The 22,248-nt window shown below is 44.6% G+C and overlaps 1 protein-coding gene across 3 annotated transcripts in view; it reads right to left on the bottom strand.

Moving 5' to 3' along the window:
• Nucleotides 1-620: 620 nt before the first annotated feature.
• The window catches only part of LOC119379003 (triple functional domain protein), a 271,997-nt gene continuing 250,369 nt past the window's right edge, over nucleotides 621-22,248 (bottom strand). For 2 of the 3 annotated variants that reach the window (XM_037648129.2, XM_049411836.1), the window contains exons 45-50: nucleotides 21,679-21,771; nucleotides 21,445-21,579; nucleotides 21,173-21,358; nucleotides 15,192-15,375; nucleotides 5,472-5,517; nucleotides 621-1,880 (exon numbers count right to left, since the gene is read on the bottom strand). In XM_037648129.2, coding sequence (XP_037504057.1) covers nucleotides 1,469-1,880; nucleotides 5,472-5,517; nucleotides 15,192-15,375; nucleotides 21,173-21,358; nucleotides 21,445-21,579; nucleotides 21,679-21,771 — 1,056 coding nt within the window. In that variant the 3' untranslated portion in view covers nucleotides 621-1,468. Of the gene's footprint in view, nucleotides 1,881-3,374; nucleotides 3,454-5,471; nucleotides 5,518-15,191; nucleotides 15,376-21,172; nucleotides 21,359-21,444; nucleotides 21,580-21,678; nucleotides 21,772-22,248 lie in introns of all 3 variants that reach the window. The other variant, XM_049411837.1, reaches the window with a different exon arrangement.

Below are 22,248 nucleotides of genomic sequence, written 5' to 3'. Positions count from 1 at the left end.
AACATTATCTAAAAAATTTGTGACAAAAGAAGCTATTTAATAAATAGTGCCTGGAACAACAAATGCAAGAGACACATTACTGTAATGGTATTACTTCTGATACAGGCACATCTTGGATGTCCTTGTAGGAGAGGTACCTTCCTAAGCATGCATGACTACATACAAGGTGAAAAAGATGAATGCTGCAAAAGGCACCTTGACAAGTCTCATCACCCCTTCATTCGGATTACATGCACTTAGCTGCTCAGTTCAAGACACTGCCAATACAAACGAAACATCAAGATTGAACTAACCTAGCATTAAATACTACCCTGCGATATGCACAACCGATCAAATAAAGAATCAGTGCAACAATGATAGAAAACGGATATTTCATGTGCAGATGTGAAGTCTTCTGATCAAGAGCCTTCGAGAAAATAAATCTCAATGCTTCAAGTGTGAGTGGTTAGAAGCATTAGGAAGCAAACACATACTTGCTCCTGGCTGTTGCCATTACTGGTTCACAGTGAGTGTGATGTAGCTGCATGCAAGGTTCACTTACCTGTTTGTGGCACATCCTCCAGGAAATGCACTTGCATAGTTAGTACAGGAGGATCACGTGGTATAACACACAAACAACATGCAAGTGAACAAGTTTATTATAAAATCATTTAGCCATAAATACTGACTAGTACTTTATACATCCCTTGCTTCTTCCATTCTGCACGGGTCTTTGAAGTAGACTCACATAATGTACAGCTCATATTTCACACTATACAAACAAGCCATTCTCCTGCCAGTGTAAAATATTATGCATCTCTCCTGCCCAGTCGCAGAAGTACTGCAGCCAAGCCACCTGCTCAAAACCACCTTCGAAAGACTGGAGAGGAAAGGATCACGGCTGGCCGGGAAACACTGGCCGCAGCCCTGCTTGTCAAGGTACTGTGTTTTCATGTAGTCTCATCTTCCACCATATCAATTTGGCTGAATTGCTAGTTTACAACTCATCGTTCAAGCACAGGTCCTGGAGACTTGATCAGGAGAGCAAGAGAGGAAACAACTGGTGCGACAATGCAGAGCACAACAGCCAGAACGAACAAACTCCCAACTAGCATGGAGCATTTCAGGGAAGCTGAGCATTTTTCCTTGTTCTTGGAGGGACCTGCAGTCGGCCAACCCAGGTGAGCGCACCCCGACACAGGGCAGCACTTGCGTTGGACAACACCGATGTGAGTCAAACAACAGCTAGGCCTACCTACAGCCTGCCGGACGTCTTGTGCCAATGATACACATTGACTGTCATTTACACCTATGTACAACATTCAGACTCGGGTTAACAATGCTGTGAGTAGCCGCACGCATGCAGCATCCTGCATGGGTGCTTCTGCACAGAGCATTGGCGACACAAACAACCATGCATGGTAAGTTGGGCACACTTTTCACAGTTATCACCTTGCAGCTCTCTGTACATATCTACAGGCGTGGCACATCAGTCCTGAGCGGCACTAGTGGCCAGTGGGGCCTCGAGGGGTGCCCTTACCGTCTCAGACCAGCGACGGCCATCGGCCGTGGGCTCGAGTGTTGCTGCTGCCCGACTGGCCGAGTCCAAGCTGTGGCTGAAGCAGAGGGCGGCCTCGGGCTTGGCAGCTGCCTTGGGCCGCAGTGTGTTGCGGAAGCCCTCGAGAAAGGTGCGTTTGCCTTTGCCCGGGCTGTGTTGCGGTGCTTTGCGATCTTCTGCCTCGGCGGGCCGCACTAGCTTTTTATCACGCTGCCGCATGGACTTTGACGTGCCACTGTCCACCACTGACACACTGCCCCGTGTACACTTGTGCGCTGCAGCTGGGTGTGACAATGTCTTGCGCAGTGATGGGTTCCACAGTGAGCTCAGTTCAGGTGCCGAGCTGCAAGAGTCACACAAACTATACTTCTGACCATCTTTCAGCCAACCAATGCAATTTCTCCCACTGCTCGAATAATAATAGTAGTTCCTAAGCCAAGAGCAAAGGTGTAACCAAATTTAGTTCACAGATCTTGTACACACAAGTTACATTATTCAATGTGGCTTTTCACACAACCTGGAGACTAGAATAGGCTTTTGAGAGATGTACAGTCCAGTCCACCATGCAATCGATACAGACAAACAATAAATTTAGATACTACTACATGCTTCATCTGTGAACACAATGTTTATACATTAATCTTTTCAATATGGATAGAAATTTTTATTCTACGAATTTGCAAAGTAGTGAAATGACATGCAATAATAATAATAATAATAATAATAATAATAATAATTCTATTATTAGAATCGGCACCCTTGAGTTAAAACATGCATTGGTTTAAAGGTGCATTGTAAAAATGCATGGCGCTTACGAGTAAGCACAAAGGCAATGTGGTTCAAAGTGAAAGAAATGATAAAGCAAAAAAAAAATTATAGCTATGAATGTAAGCTGGGCATGATTCGTAGCATCAATCAATGCAAAAAAAAAAATGTTACGCGCCACACAAGTTGGATACAAAGCATTGTGCTAGCAAAGAAAGAGCCAAGTCAAGCCTTGTTTATCAGACATACAACTACTATCCACCCATGCAGTTTTAACAACATGCACACTGGGAACAAGGGGCAATGTCAACAGCTGATGATTTTGTTTTGGCTAATTATACTGACATGTTACTCAACTATGACCCCTTAATTGCCCACTGAAGACAGCACAGTTTGCTCCTAAGCACCAACACAACTATAAATAAATAAAAAAAAACGTTCATTTGTAACAAAAATCCACAAAGAACACCTCCTAACCCAGAAAAAAAATTCACTGAAAGTGAGTGTATGCTGAGAAAGGCAAAGTAACAAAACTTGAGGCCTAATGTAGCAGGAAACTAATTTTTGTCTTCATTGATGTTTTGGTGCATATGTGAGAAGGGTAGAATGCAAAATATTGTTAATGTGGCAAACCTTAATGCAACTCTTCCAGTGCAGGGGTACTGGGTGTGCTCTAAGTGAGAGTATGCAAGATTTATTCATTTTCATCTGTTATATACAGTGCAAAATCCAAAATTTGGGGTGTAAGTGGTGTATGAAAGAACCACAGAGTCATTTTGCAGCTTCTCTTCCTACACTACCAAGCGAAAAATTGTCCTAGTTGATTGACATAATGTCCTTCGGTAGCTTCTAGAAAAATTGATGTGTAATACCATTATCTAAGGACAGCACACAAGAATTCGTGTAGGCTAATTAAACAAGGAAATCTGAATGCCCAGGGGAGAATGCAAACTTTTTTTCCATTTGTTTCAGAGCTGTCGATATTGAGGAGATGGTGAAGGTGCCAGATGAACAAGGCTTTACTATGAAGCTCAGAGAAAGAATGTCGGGCAGAGACAACAACCTTACTTACAAAATAGAACCATGGGGTTGGCTATACAGGATTTTTGGAAGGAGATCAAGTTTTGAATGTTTTGCTTGGGGAAGGTAGCCTGGGGGAGGGGGGCAAACAAAGCCAGGGTTACAAATTTCCATGAGGAATGCCAGGGAAGCAGAGGAACCTTCAACAATACAGATGGCATGCAAGTTCCTTATAATCTCACACAAGGCATCCTCATTTAGGATGAAAGCCAGGCACAGTGGGGGAAGCATTGCAGTGGGCCTTTGCTCTCCGCGACAAAATGCCAAACAAAATGCTTACAACAGCAAAACTTAAAACCAGTTCATAGTTCCACAAAGACTATAGGTAAGCCAGCCACTATCTCTTGCTTAGGTAAGCAGCACAATGCCATTTCAATGCTACAGAAAAATGAAGTTCAGCAAATTGATGCATAAAAAAGCAGCATTAACTCAAGCTTGCACAGGCAATGCCATCGCACAGCACGAACTTTCAAGGGTGAGTGCACAATACATCACAATTTTTTTTTTTTACCGACAATGACCACACAAAGTCTAGCGATACAAAAAGACTTACATTTAATACAGAAGTCAAGTTATTAAATATGAAGCTTAACTGGCAAAAAATAATTTAAAGTAATGAGTGACAACCAAAAAAGTTTACATTTCAATTAAATTAATTAACATTTTACTTAATAGCCTAACTGCTGTCAACTTTAGTGCAACAAATGACACGGCTGTAGTAGTGAGCCTCCCTTTTCATACAATAATAATAATAATAATAATAATAATAATAATAATAAAATTGGTCTGCAATATCTCTCAAGGATGCAAGCAGGTCATTAAGCTTTGCTGCTGTCTCTCACCATAAAAGCCCCCAATCTGGCTGCTTTAACTGGCACAAGCATCTAAAATACTGAAGCCGTTGACCTGCTTAATTTTACATAGCTGACAGGCTTGCGTACGCTACATTTCTCAAGAAATCTTTAGCGCAACAGGCAGTAAAATGGGTTCTTTAAAACTTTAAAGGAGCCATGCAGCACTTAAGCCGAAAACTGCTTCCATCAACACTATAGTATCCCTCCTTCTTTGGTAATGTCTATGAAGCTGGGAGCTGCGAGTCTTGATATTTCACAGAGTGAGATGTTACTGGCATAAGGATGATGTACCATGCTGCCGTTCTAGTTTTGCCTTGAAGATTTCATCTAGATATGGTAAGATACGATAAGAATCTAGATAAGCACGCTAACCACTGTGCTTGCTATGTTAACTTTTCCCACAACGTTCACAAAATATTATATATAAGGTTGTTAATTACATAACGGAATATACAGGAGGAAGTCCCAGAGCCAGACGTTGAATTTGGACCTATTTAATTGTTATTATTGTTATTATTTTATTAGCCGCTCTGCTTGCTCTTCAAATGGCACCAATCAGTCATGACTAGTACTAGAAAGTCTAGCATGACCTAACAATCACCTATCGATGACCACTTGTTTTGGAAAAAGCTGTACAAGCAGACGATTATTACTTACAAACAGCATTACTCATAAACTAGGGCAGTGGGATCAATTAACCCCTTTCAAGACGCTTGCATGGCCCCATTAAAAACTATTTACTACCAATATACTACAACTCCTACTTTTACTACAATCACATGACTAAGCAAAATACTAATGAAAAACATGCCTCAGTTACCACCACTTTCAATGCAGAAAGCAGACCATGTCTGCTATGTCCTAATGCCAGTTTTACAGTAGTCACACTAGATTTGCTTAGGTGAGCACTACATTTTTTAAAAAGATGAATTCAGGGTTAGTGACCTGAGAGCACCTTTAGCTAAAACAAGATTTACTGCTAAAAAGTCTACATGTCCAGGTAATTCGCCTTAAGTGAAATATTGGAGAGAAAAAGTATCAATATGAGAATGCAGTACAGTATTTCTGTGTTCCCTTGCAAAGCACACAAAGTGTCATTGACACCACACCCTCTTTTCATATTGTGAACTGCCTGCTTATGAAAGAGGTGGTTACCCAGACTGACACTAATATTTATAACACAAGAAATGCAAAGCACCCTTTAGCCAGGGACAATAAAACATTTCAATACTTACATATCCTTAGTGAGCTCTTTCTGATAAGCTATAGGAGACTGTATGGCTAAACGAGAACAAAAGAAATGGAATCAAGTTAATAAAAGACCATTGTCACAAGAATGCTCACTGAACAAAGCACTACTCCATTTAATTAGTTTAATATGAAGGCCTGCTGTACAGGTCGGCCCACTTTTACAAGGAACACTGAGTACATGGCTCACGCTCTGTGCAGTGCCTTGCACAGGAAGCGCCAAAAACCAAGCCCATGTGCGAAATGACGCAGGGGAGGTGCATGCCACACATCATCTGCTACTGAATCATCCTTTCAATTAGGTTGTACGCACCCATGCTGCCACGGTCCTTCCATGCGAAAATTTTGATTGACACATTGCTACCTCCCCCATGACATGAAAAAGGATATTAGATTATTTCAGCTTTTCAGGAACAAAATACAGTGAAACCTCGTTAATACGTACCTGCCGGGAACGCGGCATAACTACGCACTAAACAGTAGTACGCATTAACCACCAAGTACAAATTTGCCTCAATACCCGGAAACACTGCCGCTCCGGCGTCCCAAAGAATTACGTCTTGATGACGTCACCGACACCATCTTGAATAATTTGCTAGTTCGGCGGCCTTTTAAAAGGGGCCGTAACTGAAGGTGAAATTGGCGCTAGTGTTCACGGAGATTCAAAATTAAAGCAGCCAATGGCAGGCCGCCGCCGTGCCGGCAAAGCCGTGCACCCCGCGCCGGCCGCGGAGGCCGCGCGCGCGCCGCGACGCTAGTTTTGAATTCCTCGAAAGTTCCGTTGTAGCATGAAGCGAGTGCTGAGAGCGGGTACCAGGCTGGCCGTGCAGGGAGGCTATGCTTGGCGGACACCTGCAAGTCTCCCGTTGTGGTTAGCGAGTCATTGTTCGCTCTTGAGACTTATCGGAGTGGTCGTTATGTCAGCCGTGCTCCGTCGCCGCCATACAGGAGCCCGTTCTAGTCGCCGGCCTTGATATGAAGTTTCGTGATGTTCCGTTACATGAAGCGAGCTTTGGCCGGCGTGTGGAGTTTTTGTGGTGTTTGCGTGTTGTGCGCTCTTGCCGCTGTGGTGGTTAACGACACGCACCATTCGTACATCATGGAACGGTGCACGGATACTTCAAGACCGGCCGAGTTCCGCAAGATTCTTCGAGGTTCCGAAATACTAAAGGTGAGCATGCGGCTTGCCTTCGCAGCCACACATTTACGAATTGCAGTTGGACAACACAGTTATTGTTTTTTTAATTACGGCTGAATCGTGAAAAGCACGATGTTGCAGTTAATATCGCTGTTCCTAGAAGGAATGAAATTAAAGAACTTGAGACTCATAGTTTAACTTTTGCGTCTATGACAGAACTGCGTGATGGAAGTGCGTTTTGCTTTTTTTGCCTGTTTATCACTCGCCATCGTTTAAATACGCGTTCCTGACACTCAATAGGCAGTTTTAGAATAGCGTACGAAAAGCTTTGCGTTGGCTTTTTGCGTCGTACGCTAACCGCTTGCGGGCTCCCGTAGTGACGGAAATAGCGAGCCGCAAACGCTAAAATAGCGTACGCTATTCTAAAACTGCCTAATGTATCGCAGCTTGCACTGAGCCGAGACGACGAAACTACGTTTGCCTCATGCGACTGCGTAATTTGTATCGTTGGAAATAATAGTTTTCAATTGCTTTATTTCAGGACCGAAATGTTTTCGGAGTATTCGAGAAGGCAAGAACTGATGCGTTTGCCCAAGGAGGGGTTAACAGCTGTAGAATCAGCGCTCTGCGAAGTCTCGATCCGCAACTCAAGTCGACCAGCTTTCTACCCTGCCCCCAGTGCTTCTTCTCGGTGCGTGAATATGCTATGTACTTTCGGCTGAAGAAGTAGTTTGTGTGTTTATCTATTGTCTCTGTTATTGCCTATGGAAAAACCGCTCTAAGGATTCATGTGTAGGCATGAGACATGTCCTATATGCAGAATTTTACTCTTTGTGTTTATCACAATGAAGTGCTCAGTGTATCCAACATGACGTCCTCCCTTCAGTGGCGTTATATTCAGCTAGGCATTGTATTCGCGGTGAAAGAAAAGCTGCGTATAGGCTTATTTCACCTGGTCGTTGAGTAATACGCTTTTCTTCGAATGTCATGTGCTGCTACATGAACTGACCATGGCCTGCATCCCGTTGCCACCAACTAACTTCCAAGTAGTGTTCAAGTACCGTATATTGTGTCTTGCTCTTTTTAGCGCAATGTACATACTACTTACTGTGCTAAATCTTATCTTTTTCATTTTGTTTATCTGGTGAAGGTGTCCAGCATTTCATGTATATTTGTGCAAAATCTGAGCAAATATGTAAGTGGTTGTTTTGTGTTTCGTATCATTTCAACGGTTAATAGTAAATCATTGCAATATTATTTCATATTTACATATTTTGCGCTTCGTTATGTTTTTGTCATGCACTGACATTTCTTTAAACTACATGATTAGCTCTCATCAGAGGCTCCTCTGCGCTTTGCTCGGTATTGCACCAAATGAAAATCGTGTTTCTTATATGTGTGTACGTCAAAGGGCCTAACACTTTCCAATGTGTTCGATTTTTTAATTTCTAAATTTTACAATGAACTTTTGTGTTTAGTCATGCACACACTGTGAATTCTTCCCTTCTGTTCTTCTCCTGAACTTGTATCGTGCCCCATTACATGCAAATCTTGAGTTTCGGAAACAGAACAATAAAAAGAGGTAACAGAAATGTTGTAGGTGGATTCATCATTTATGCTCTAGCACATGCTGGATGCGGGCAAACGCGAATGCGCGGCCAAGCACAGCACGCGCGCGAGCGCACGCGAACAAAAAAAAAAAAATCCCGGCGCGGGGCATAGGAGAGGAGAAAAAGCAAGCGTACAAAATAAAAAACGGTGCGCGGCATGGGAGAGGAGGAAAAGCAAGCGCACAAAAAAATAGAAAGAAAACGGCGCGCGGAGAGGGAGGAAGAGGGGGTGGAGGCGAGCGGCTGTTGTTACTGTTGCCCTGACGACGTAAGCAACGTAATCGCTACGTCACCGCCCTTTGAGCTTGGCGGCCTTCTGCAAGGGGCGTAACTCAATAGCGCTCTCGGCGCTGTAGGCGCTTGCGTCGGCGGAGCGTTTGAATTTCGCGTCCTATGGGAGGTATACGAAGAAACCGACCCTTGTTTGCCTCTCCTGGCATACGCCATCGCCGCCAGCAAAGAAAAAAAGAGTGCCGCAGCAAATATTGCCTAAACTACCCTCTGTAAAGCCTTTTCTTTCTTTTTGCCAAAGTGGAGAAAAGATCCTGGCACTCTCGCACGACTGCCCGATAGCGCGCGGTGGCCGCCACGCGGCCTACGCCAAAGAGCATTTCGAAACTATTACAGGGTCCGGGATACTCAGTGCCCGACATAGCGACAGAACAGACAGTGTCTGCATTCCGTGATATATGTGTATGCGTCTGTGCCGCGATCTACTACTAAACGAAAACGGACACGCGGAACGGCTGCGTGGAGCCGATCGTCTCCCGAGTAGTTGCGTGCAGCGCGTCGCCTTGGCTCACGCCGTCACTGCCGGGCCGCTTGCCGTACCGCACGCGCGCATTAGTCGCGGGAGTGTTCTTCGCGCCCGCTTCGCTCCAGACCTTGCACAGATGCGGCGAGTAGCTTGTTCAGATTACGCGGCGATGTCGTGCTTCCTCCGCGACGCTGTAGCGGTCCAGCGGACGGAGGTTCGTTGGGTGGTCGCCTAATAAAAGCGTGCAGTATAGTTACAACAGCGCTATGCTTGCTGTACCGTACGCGTGCGTTTAGCGTGATAGCGTCAATGCAGCGAGATTTCACGGCGTCCGCGCCCCGCAGCGCTCAACTCCGTAACAGCGATCTGCTTTCGTTTCTACAAAGCGGTGCGCGCTTGAACACGGCCCCGCACGAGGTGGCAGCGATCGGCGGCCCAGCACGTTCAGGTTGTGGCCAAATAAAAGCGTGCAGTATGCTTAAAGTAGCGCTGCGCTGCACGCGAGCCCGAGCAGATAGCTGAAGATACTTATTGTGATAAGGTTGTCGGCGCTAAGTCATGCTGGCGCGTTTGTCGGTGGCCGCCGCTTCGCCTTCGTTCTTTTCCGATGCTTACCTGCAAAGGCGTCGCCGCAATCGCGCGGAAGTCGGAATCGGTGATCGACCGATCTCCGCATGTCTCGAAAAGACGGGAAACCTTTGGCGGCACACTGTGGCGTCGAGAATTTCACTGGTGCAGCAAAATCTTACGGCAGAAAAAGTTATCGCGGTACGCGTAGGTACGCACTAACCGGTAGGCATAGGGCGAACCACTACGGCTTAAGGGGGGACGTGGCTTTAGGTACCAACTTTCTTATTTCTTCATGGATTTTAATGAAAATTGGCACACTTATTTGAAATGTTTTTTTTAATGCTACCGTAGAAATTTCATGCATATATCTTTACAACTTTTTGATGTACAATATGTTTCACCTTCTGCTCTTGTTCCGAGTCTGACTCGCTTAAAAAATGTGATAGGAAACTCGTTCAAAGTGCTATGCATTCTAAAATGTCTGATTGCGGGCATGACATTCTTAGATTTTTTTTATTTGCAACAAATTTTTTTTTAGTTTTCATTTTTCATGAGGTGACTGTGCAACAGGCATCGAGGCCTTGTGCAACTTGTCAAATAGCTAATTATCAAAAGGCCATACTGAAAAAGCAAGAATGTCACGCCCTGAACTGTGCTTCAAGGAATATAGAACAAAAAACGGAACTGAAATAGACCCAGCGGTCAGTGAGAAATCAGCGGAACAAGCGAAGCAGGAAGCAAGAAAAGTCGTTTTGAGAAAACGGCTTTTAAAGTTGTACTAACAATATTACTTCATCAAAAGGCACTGGGGTCGTAATCTTTTGAGTCCTTCGTAATGTGCACTTTCTTGAGTGCCCTGTCTTTAGTTTGAGGTGCCTTGCTTCTCTAAAACACAAGAAGATTGTGATCTTTAATGTGTTTTATAAGGTTGGACCTCCTGCACATGTGGCCTTTTATCTGTTGTGCCTTTGTTTTCTTTCTTTTTTTCTTAAAATCCTTTTCTGATATACAAAGAACATGTAGCATGAATTTTAAACAAAGTTATGAAGTGGTGTAATAGACATGACAAAAAACAAGATATTGTAATGCAAGTAGGTCATGTACTATGATGATTTGCCAGCTTTCTTGTATTCGCAGTGATGCTACCAAGGACTTCTGATTTGGAGCAATTTTTGGAGCAGCAAAATTTCCGTTTTGGAGCACTTTGGAGCAGCAAAATTTTCATCTTGGAGCACTTTGGAGCAGATAATTTTGCATCTGGGAGCACTTTGGAACAGCGAATTTTACATCCTGGAGTGCAATACAGAAGCATATTGCATTAACATTCAAGCACCTGAGTATTATTATGGGGCTCTTATGAAGGCTAGAAATATTTCGATTCATTACAAATCTCATGGAAAAAATCAACTCAGGAGCATAGGCGTGCGCACAGGGGGGCAGGGGGGGGGGCGGCCCCCTCCCAATCACCTAAGAGGGGGGGGGGGGGGCGCAAAATCTGCCCCGTACATTGACCCTTGCGACAGCAATTATATGGACACTCTCGGCGGATTTTTGCCGTCGCCGTTGCCGTAATTTTCCGTATAAAGTCCAAATTAATGACATCACCACGCGCATTCTAGCCGCGGGTAAAAGCTCGCGAGCACTGGCGACGAACGCGGCTGAAGCGGAGATTAAACTAGCCGGCCGTCTGTCTCCGCCGCACGGACAGCGCATGAGATAACACCTTCCCGCGTGCGGGCCTGCCGTCGATTGCTCATCAAACAGAGAGGAAACGCCCTGCCCGTCTTTCGTAAGAAGCATGAAGGGACGCCAGGGGAGCGGAAGGGGGGGGGGCGAGCGCATCGTTCGAAGGGCGCAGTCGCTTGCGCGCGCGCTATCTCGAGACACCAGGAGACGGCTCGTAAACTTGCTGTGCTCTCAACGCTTACTTCGCGTTTAGAGAACTCAGAGCAAGAAAACGCTTCGGTTCCTGGAGGAGCCATATTCGCTTAAACCAGCGTTTTGTCGAGCTCGCGAGATCGGATCCAAAAGAGTTAGCTGCTAGTCTTACTTCGTTTCACAATACAATTTTTTGGTATCGCATTCATTACTTCGCTCTTAAGCGAAACTGAGTTTTTTTTAACCGTTAGCTATTGACCCCCGCAAGCGAGAGGCGGACGTGTAACATGGCGTAGCCGCTTCACTGTGGGCCGTCAGCGACGGGCCCGCTACTACCGCTACTGACAGCTGCGCATTTGCGGCTGCTCCGACCAGGAGATATGATTTTCCTAATGAGACGACATTTTTAAAAAATCAAGCAAAAAATTCGAATTGGAACCCTAGCACGTGAGCTCGAAAGGGCAGGGCCTTTTAGGGGGTATTTACCGCAGAGTGATTAGAAACTCGGACGCGTGCTGGCGGAAGGAATTACGAAAAAGCTGTTCGATGAAGATCCATGGATAAAGCATATCTGAGGAAAAGTGTCAACGCGTTTCCACCGTTCGCGTGCTCTCCATAAACGCGAAGCAAGGAAAATTCGATATTGTCCCATATATCTACTGCGAGCGATCCCAGATTTCATTCCGCGATGTCCGGAAACAGAAGTGACAGACATTTTAGCGGCACTCATGTAGTTATTACTGAACATTGCTTTCCTTATGTGCCGTGCGACGCTTGAAACGAGCTATCAGCAGCGTTTCTGGAACAGACGACGTCCGCCGATGAATCGCCGTCGCACTTTCTTGCTACCGATAGGCCTAGACGTCACGAGCCTCTGCGGAGGGAGCGTTTTGCTGTCGAGCCGACTTGCAGAACAGAAGCTGCGTCGGCACCGTGCATGGCATCGTGGCTTACTCGGAACGCACGCGCGAGCGCTATTTATGAAGCGGAATAATTCTTGGTCCATGATTGCGACTTTATTGGCAGCCCCAAGATCGAGCTGCACATGTTCTAACGCGCCGGCGGTGCGATTGCCTGTGATAGACGCCCCCAAACCCGAGACTTTGGCGCAGTTTGGCGCAAATTTCGTCGATATTATCAGGATGGCGCAGTAAATAAAATTTGGCGCACTTTGGCGCAGGAGTGGAATCACTGGTATTCGTGCTCTCATTAACATAATTAACAGCCTTGATTGCAATTGATCATTGAATCATTTTTATAGGATACTAAGAGCGGCTCTCATCATTACAACCTATCCCTTCCTCCTAAATAACAGGCAGTTATGGCCAAGACATTGGTGGAATAGGAATTCCTTAGCTGTTTATTCAAGACGCGAACTGGGCAGATATGAATTCATCTCCCTGTTTCACTCGTCAAGTTAATTTGTAAACCTCGCCTGCGATGAACTTCATCATTCACCCGGTCGCGGACACGGTTTTCTGCGTGGCTTTTATTTTTTCAGATGATTCATGAGCGCTTACGGCGATACCAAGCACGGCCCCAAGCGCGCCTAAATTGCATCACCAGTGCTTTATTTCACCTCAAGTGCTCGGCCGCATATTCCGGGAAGTCGGCACGCGATGTGCTGGGTGGCGGCATTCAGTGACGATGCGCAATATGCCTAGGTGCGGCGACGAAAAATATGCGCGCAATGTGTTTGGCCTCGCATTTCGGGACGCCGACGCGCGCCCGCTGCGCGACGAGCTTGGCCGTGGGGTCCGCTGCCGATGCGTAAAATGACCATCCGCTGTACAGAGGAGCCCGCGGGGGAAGCGCTTCGTTCCTTGCGAAGAAGCACACTGCCGCGAGTCCGCTAACGCGTTGTTCTTGCCCACAAAGTTCGAGGTTCGTCTCGCGTGCCGACGCCGTGAGCGGAGTTAGGCCTAGTGACGACTCCGAGCAGTAGACGCGCCGGCCGCGGTGCCCGATGTTTCAAAGTACGTAATGCGTGGTCGCGAGTACAAAGAGTCGTCCTGCGATCATCATTGTCACGACATCCGAAGTGCGCATAAGCAGAACCTCCAACCACGGATCGGACGAGTCAACGCTAGAGAGTCGGTCCGAGACGCGCGTTTGCGATGTTCGCTGCGAGTGCGGCGCGCCATCGTAATCCCATCGAGCTTCCGGTAGTAGCTCCAAACTAAAATGTAGTTCTTGTTCAACGTTATCGTCCAGCCGTGAACACAGAGCGATTGCGAATACGCCACGAAGTAGCGCGACTTTCGACAGCCGTGAGCTCGAGACGCACGAGCTGCAGACGACGATCTCCCGGAGCGAGCATCGGACCAATGGCGAGGCGCACTGGGGCAACATGGCGGACGCGGCCAATCGGAGGGCTCGAAACGACCTTCGAACATTTGCTTTTTGTGCGCTTGTTTTCGAAGGGAGGAGCCAGCTGAGGCGGGGAACTTGAAGACGGAGAAATGCGCTTTCCGATGAGCCCAAGATATCGGCGCTCGGTGGCGTCGTTGCGGAGCTACGATTTTTTGAAAATCAGTGTTTTTTTGCGATTTCCCCAATAATTTTCGCCACCTCGGCAGGCGCAACAATTTTTTTATAGCACTTCTACGCGGTTTTCGGTGAAGATATTTTGGAATCGGATATAAAAAGGGCTACAGAAACTGAAAATGTGATTTTCAAAAAATCGATTTTTTTGCCGTTTTTCGCGATACGAAAGCCGCGTCCCCCCTTAAGCGGTCAGCGAATGCATTGGGCTCTATGAGACTCGGCCGGGGATTCGTCGCAAGAACGTTTTAACCGTTAGTACGTTTAAAGCGGGTACGTATTAACGAGGTTTGACTGTATGTGAAGAAAACAAAATACACTGACAGCCTTGCATTTCCGTGAACTTGCTACACAGACCTTACTCTTCAGGGTACGAATTCATAAGTATGGATGCATCAGAAAAATTCCCACAGCTCTAGGTGCGACTAAGTGCAAGCAAAGCAAAGGGGTGGTTAACTAGCAGACGACGCTGGCATGTGCTGCCCTTCGTTGTTCTCGCACATGAGCTTAGTTTTCGCCACTGTGTGTGCCTGGTGCTGCGCGGAGGGCGTGCCATGCACTCGCATGTTCCCTCTAACAGTCAACCGACCTGTACATATTAAACTGGTTCCATTGGCACTGCCAGCAGGGCAAAAGGGGTGGAGGAGGTTCAGAACCCCCTTCCCCCATTTACATATGCATATGCGCGCACACACACACACACACACACACACACACACACACACACACACACACACACACACACACACACACACACACACACACACACACACACACACACACATGCACAAAAGGTGTAGAACTCTCCTCCATGCATAGCCACAGCCAGGCTAGAGTAGGAGAAATGATTCTTTTCTATGCAAGTGATCACACCATAGTGACACTATGAGACACACCATGAGACACACCATAGTGGGAGACTCTAGATTTGAACACCCGTGGCTTTTAATGTAAATCTAAATGTAAATACACAATATTTTTGCAGTCACCCCCATCAAAATTCAGCCAATGCAGCCGTGACTGTTGGCGCGATATCGAGTTCAGCAGAACAACTCTGTTCCAAGTGGGCTACTTCAGTGGCATCTCTGAACAAATCTTCTCAATTATTCTCTTCCATGACTTTTCCAACTAATTTCATCAATCTTTCCATTCTGACATATATAATGATTCAAGCATGGAACAAGGAAGAATGAAAAAAAAAAAACTATACCTCGAAGGAAGTCTAGTTGGGTTTCCAGTATGGCCCGAATATTTGAGACCCATTTGTTACGAGCTTCCATAGAAGGTGTCTGGATGATAAAGGAGACACCTTCCTGATGTGGATCTTTGGAACACAGCGTAAACTTGAGTGGGTCGCCATCTTCCGTATGTTCAATGAGTGACATCTTGTTCACCTAAGGGCCAACAAAAGCTCAGTGTTAATTTTCTGCAGAAACAACAAAAGCAGTTAGCACATTAACAAGCAAAACATCATCATACAGAACAATTTACACTCCTCAGTGTATTTTCGGTGAGCAAGGCTCCAACTGAGTCAATAGTTAGTATGAAACCATTCAGTTTTCTGCACTGTACTTTTCACACAAACAAGAAAACAGATGAAATTTACAAGCATGTACATTCTAGAGTCTGATTTTCTGTAGTGCAGTATGCTAGATGTGAAAACTTTTTACACTTGAGCTTCACCTTCAAGAGTAAAACATGATAGCGTGAATGGGCTTCGTTCACACAGTCTTCTCATTTTCTCACCAGGTTTTGCTTCTTGGTAAGCACCTCAACTGTGCTGCAAGGAAAGGAACGCCTGTACACATATCACTGGCTGTTTCAAACTCTCCTAATGCATGCCTACTGCAAGTACAGTTGCGAAGAGCCCACTAGGCCATAATTGATCATTTTGCAAATCAGTGCAGTACCCACTACACATCCGTAGGGCAATACGCACAGCTGCATACTTTGTTGCTGCTGTTGCTGCTGATGATTAATTATGCTGAGCACTTTGTAATGGGTGGGCCTTTAAACCACCCACTTATTTGCACAATTCACATGGCGTGACACCTGGTGGAATGCTACCCTTCTATTACACAATATGATGTGTTAACGGGACCCCTTGCGCTACATGACGCCCACATAATATTTTTTCCCAAAGCAGTTCCAAGCACTGGTATACCTCTGTGGTAATAACACATGACTACCACGCAAAAGGCTGGGGCTCAATTCCCGCTTGAACCGATGATTTTTATTATTTATTTATTTGCATCTATCGTGATTTTTCATTCTTGTACAACAGCGATTTTTTGCCCACAGCTTATGCCACTGACGCAGACATTGAAATTTCTGGAACACGGGCTTTTAAAAACACGGCTGTTAAAAATGCTCAAATTTTGCCATGGGCAAATATTTGACTTTGAATACTAACAAGATTAATTATAATGATTGTTTTTATTTAGAACCTTAATTCAATTTACATCAGCAGAAAAAAGAAATTCAGAACACCCTGTTGACAAGTATAATTCTGCATGAAAAAAATATTTCAGTATTGTTAAATTTAAAATGAGGATTTCTAAAGCATGCAAACCTGACACATTACTTAACAAGCCAAATATATAATACGGATACGTGCACACTACTTAGGTAGAACTCCCATTAGTAAACTAATTCTGTAAAATGTAAACTAATATGTAGGGGTGTGCAAATTATTAAAAAATTTCGAATAACAAATCAAATAGCATTCTATTTGATACGGTTATCGAATAGTGCATATTAGAAATACTGAATATTTTTTTAATATTTTGCTAATAATAAGCACCGATGAAAAAACCTCAAAGGAACAAAATGTTGGAACAGAGAGTGCTAACATTTCTTGTTTTAATCAACGAATAACAAAGATGCATGTAGCCCAAGGTTTTAAGGGACTATCAACGCTATCTTGATTAAAGGATGAAGGCGTTTTGCTTAAAACTCCAGTGTCACCAAAGCGACAGAGTCATCAACCCATTACATCATGATATTCATGATGATGTTTACTGATGAATATTGTTTAATATTTATATATCAGTATTATTTAAAAGCTGGTGACAAAGTGCCACCTTGAAAAAACTATAGTTACTTCTGTATTCCAGCCCGCTGTTACAAAATATCTCTAAGGCTATAGTTGCTACTGTATTGCCTCAGTTTACAGAATTGTGGTATTTTTCTTTTTGTCGGTTAAAAGTAATTGTAATGTTCCTTTGTTAAAGCTAGTGTATATTTGTCTCAAATAAAATGTTATGGAATTCTTAGGCTTCGAAAATGGTTACATAACCATTCTAGGGCTGCTTTGAAAACGTTGCCTTACTATTCGAAAATTATTCGAATAGTATTCGATTCACTTTTAAAATTCACTATTCGCACACCCCTACTAATATGGTATATCCGTGCGTTCCAAACACTACAACAGATACAGTTTATGAAATTCCAATATAAGCTTTTGGTTAGTAATTAAAAAGAAAACAGAGTTGAAACTTTGTTCTTCAGTTTTTCTCTTTTTCGATCTGTGACAATTTTTGTTATTACATTAAAAATATTGTTACGGAGCGGAGTGTTACTGAGTATTTAGTGCCCCTACAAAGATCATCTTGTTTTCACTGCCTCTTGCAACCACCAATTCATTTCAACATGCTGATCATGTCTAGAAATTCATAAGTAGCGCGAACAGTACGAGCTCTGCATACTTAATTTTCTGCCCACTGGGCTATGCTATTTATAATGGCTTTTTGGCCACAGAATTAGTCAACTGGATAAAAAAGAAGGATAGCAGTAAAGTTTAGTATGCAACGTGCCTCAGTATTTTATACTTGAACGAAACTACAGTCAGTTAAGCACATTTTGTTACACTTCATGCAGTTTGAACAAAACCTTCCATGAAACACCTGCACTTGCCACAATATAGAAAAATGTTCGCACAGAAGATGTTCTTCATTTGTTATTATGACTGCATGCACTGCAATGTATATGCAGTGTATACGCAGCAGATCTGTCCAGTCGTCTCCACCTGTTAAACAGCCAGTAGCCAGGCCCAGACTAACCCAGGCCCAAACTAACAAAAGAGTGCGCAAAATGTGATCACCACTGCCTTCTTTAAGAAGGTAAGGAATGCAGCGGTGATCACATTTTGCGAATATTGCAGCGCTGCCCGCCATGCAGACGTTCTATTTTAAATAACTATTCCCGCACCCAGGCCACTGCTTTTCTAAGAAAACAAAGCACCTCTTTTAGCTTCTCTTCCCTAATGTCCTACAGAGTGCCTCTTAAATGTTTCAGTAACAACGGCGCCGAGATCATAAAATAAACTCTGCACTTGGAATATTAAAATACAACAAAGTTACTTATTGGCACTGACTACGGTGACGGGGCCCTTCAGCGCAGTACTGTCGTAAAAGTGACGGGGCCCGTCACCGTAGTGTAAATTGTAATAGTGACGGGGCCCGTCATAATAGCGACATATTTATAGTGACGGGCCCCGTCATCTTAAAGCAGTGACTATGGTGACGGGGCCCGTCAGTGCAGTACCATCATAAAAGTGACGGGGCCCCTTTACTGTAGATTTTTGGTCGTTTTAGACGCCCTCGTCGTGTGGCATTCCTGGCGTAGTTGGTTGGCGCGCTCTCCATGGAGTGTTAGGGCTGCAGGTCGTCAGTTCGATTCCTCCCGTTCTTTTTTTTCCTTTTTTTTTTTCAAGTTATGCGTCAATGTCAACGTTACTACTCTGACGAAGTCGTAACTTTTTCGTTCATGTCTGCGGCAGTTAGACAGCCCTAGCGTTCGGATGATGCGTTGTTCCTATGCGACCTCGGTTCTAATCGTGCTGAATAAGAAATTTTTTCCGTTCTTTTTCCTTTTTTCAGTATTGTTTCACAATACCGTCCCGAGCTTCCGGCTAGTCAACAATAGTTACTCATTTGTGGTAGCACGGCTCAGCGCGAGAGAGCGGAGTCCGTTAGTCAGCATGTCGCTGCGCTGTTGACGGTCATGCGCTGCACAGCCAGTTACAGGGACGCCATGGGCGCAGCGAGGACAGCCAGTCAAATCACCAATGTTCCCTCCGAGATGTCTTTCGACCATGGAAAGCAATTCTAGAAAAAATCCAGGAAGACTTCAGGCGCAGGTGGCTGTTGTGGTCGGCGGTGCACGACAGTACGAAAACATTTCGAGGGGGGGAGGGGGGGAGCAGTTACATCGGCGACATGCTGATATGCAGCGTCAGCGGCGCAGCGACATGCTGATTAAAAAGTTACGACTCCGTCAGAGCAGTAACCTGGATGTTGACGCATAACCTGACAAAAAAAAAAAAAAAAAAAAGGGAGGAATCGAACTGACGACCTGCAGCCCTAACACTCCATGGAGAGCGCGCCAACCAACTACGCCACGAACACCACACGACGAGGGCGTCTAAAACGACCAAAAATCCACGGTAAAGGGGCCCCGTCACTTTTACGACGGTACTGCGCTGACGGGCCCCGTCACCGTAGTCACTGCTTTACGATGACTGGGCCCGTCACTATTACAATTTGCACTACGGTGACGGGCCCCGTCACTTTTACAACGGTACTGTGCTGACGGGCCCCGTCACCGTAGTCAGTGCCTTACTTATTTGTAGCACACGTGATAAGCTGAGGCCCCATACCTTGACTTATCAAGTCAGCAGCTAGCCAATATGTTAAGCAAGACAAACTGTTTGTATCAGTAGTCTTTTAAAGGGGCCCTGCACCACTTTTACAAATAATTGTCGAATGGCCTCATTAAAAGAGCTTAATGCCTCACGAATCGACTGCCGTAAAAATTTTTAGAATCCATCAAGTACGAGCGGAGTTACAGGGATTTGTCGCCCGCTTCAAGCACTTTCCTCTCGTACTGCCAAGCGCGCTGAAAGCTACTCAGGGAGGGGGATGACAAGGGGGCAAGAAAGAAGATGCGTCCCTTCGTCAGTGTGCATCATGACCTCGAGCACTTTCTTTGCTTTTTTTCTTTGAACGTGCGGCTTACTTTCAGTGTGACTGCAAACGCGCACGGGCACGTGGCGGCATCCTGCGGTGACCACAGTAACTATGAAGCTCAGGATGCTCAAATCAGCCGATGGCCGTGGATTTGGGTATATGGCACAGTAATATGGGCATATGGCATCATTTGTAGAAAGAAGCGAGAGCGATTTTTAGTTGACTTTGAGAACTGTAAATTCCAAGCCGCATGCTGCGCTATAATTTTTGGCTCGCGTGTCCTCAGGAGCCTGGACTACCAATTCGGCAGCATTTTCTGACCATGCTGAAAAAGTGCTGCAGGGCCCTTTAAGTGCAGTGTGCATTGCACTGTGAATGGTACAACTAAAGAACCACAGCTAGGTGATCACAAATTGCTCAGTTGCCTGCATTACACAATGACAGCATATCTGCAAAAGTGTATCCTCCCATTCTTTAACCCACCCTAGGCTTGGCACTAAACTTTGCTTCCAGCCTGTCATACCTATACAGTAACCTTTAAGCCTTTTGTCTACTGTTCCTCAAAATGACTGCAATGTAGGTGGTTCAGATACAGACAGATAAATATAGCAAAAAAGTGCATTAGTCCATGCTCCAAAAAAGAGGCATAGTTAATATAAATCACATTAATTCACAACACTTGATGGATGGCTGTACAAAAATTGTAGTTTCTAGAGGCCAAGCATAAAATTCTGTTACAGCATCACTCAATTATTCAAGAAAAACTAAAAAAAATTTGCTTGCCTCTAGCACTTTAAGCCTGAGCTCATTCAAGACTTCACAAAAATCACACAAGCTTCATCCTACACCTCTGGATCCCTCGCAGTGTTTTTTTTAGGCTGCTTTATCACAACTAGTCAAACATGCATAGGAAATTGCAAGGTGACAGCAGTGAATGACCAAGAGTGAAATTCTCCTCCAACCTTTGATGCAAATATAGGACCTTTTGCAACAACCAAAATAATCAACCACATTCTAGATACTTAGGGCACAATAACTGCCTTTCAAAATTTGCTTGTATCCAGTATGTCAAACTGTAAAGCACATAAAACCACAGCGTTATATTTATTTTGTTCACCAAATTATCAGGAGATTCCGTACACTAATGAGCAATGATGATGCATGATTTCTTTGAAAAAAAAAAGAAAAACAGAAGTGAACATGATTTTTTGTAATTACCAACCTGCAAATGATTCTTGTAGATGTATGCCTGATTTGAAAAGGGTGTCTTTGCACCAACTGCTTCACTTAAAATGATGATCTGCTCGAAGAGGAACACCTGACGTTCCCGAAACTTGGCACCCGTTGACGGCTCGCTCACTAAAAGAAGCCCCTGCAGGAGCAGCTTACCCTGGGCAGTGATTTTGCCCTGGAAGGAAAAAAGACACATCGCGTTATAAGGCAGGACTAGTAAGCTTGGAAAATACGGAATGGCCATTGACAAAGAGCACCTACGTCAAAACCTTGCAGCCTTCCCACATTCATCATGTCATTGGCTGCCTTTGGAACAACATGCATTATGTGCACGGCTTTCCGGAGATCCTCAGCCTCCTTGTGTAACTGTGCCCGTTCAGTGTACTTCAGAATGTCCTGCCAAAAGAAAAAGACAAGTGTGTACAACTGTCCCACCGTCCCAACTGAGAGACAAATTCTGTCACAAAGTCCTCAGATTTGTCTGAGCCTGCCTACCTTCAGAAGAAGTTGATATTTCATGATGCGCTGAACTGGTTTAATGAGCAAATCGGGCAGTTGCAGCTTCTGCCCTAACTTCTGACGGATTTCCTGAAACCGAAGCATTCATCGCAGCAATGTGAGAAAAAAGGCGATGCAGTCAAAAAGCACATGCGTGCTAGGAAAACAACATGTAGCCATTTGAAAAGTATGCCACTTGCATCACAGATGTTCACAGAATATAGCAGACTTAAGGTAATAATAAAAAAACTTAACACTTGCAAACACAGCCATAATAAAACACTCAGCACTATTTCAACGGAAATATTTCTTTCCGATAAAAGTAATACAGAAAAGAACTAAAATGAAAATTTTATAGTCATCCAGTGTCACTTTTTAGCACATAGTATTACTGCATTGAACATGTATACAGCTAGATATTTGTTTTCATTTAGATTATTATTAAGGCAATGCATTATCACCAGACAGTGTTTTTCTGTCTTGTAAAGTTGTTTTGACAGCTTCCTTGCGCACAAAATTTGTGTGTATATTAGAAAAAAAATGAACACTTTGTGAACATTTGTCACT

Source organism: Rhipicephalus sanguineus, chromosome 1 (assembly GCF_013339695.2).
Source record: "Rhipicephalus sanguineus isolate Rsan-2018 chromosome 1, BIME_Rsan_1.4, whole genome shotgun sequence".
In the NCBI taxonomy this organism is placed as follows: domain Eukaryota; kingdom Metazoa; phylum Arthropoda; class Arachnida; order Ixodida; family Ixodidae; genus Rhipicephalus; species Rhipicephalus sanguineus.
The sequence above is the reverse complement of the archived record's forward strand: the minus strand, read 5'-3'. Positions and strand labels throughout refer to the sequence as shown.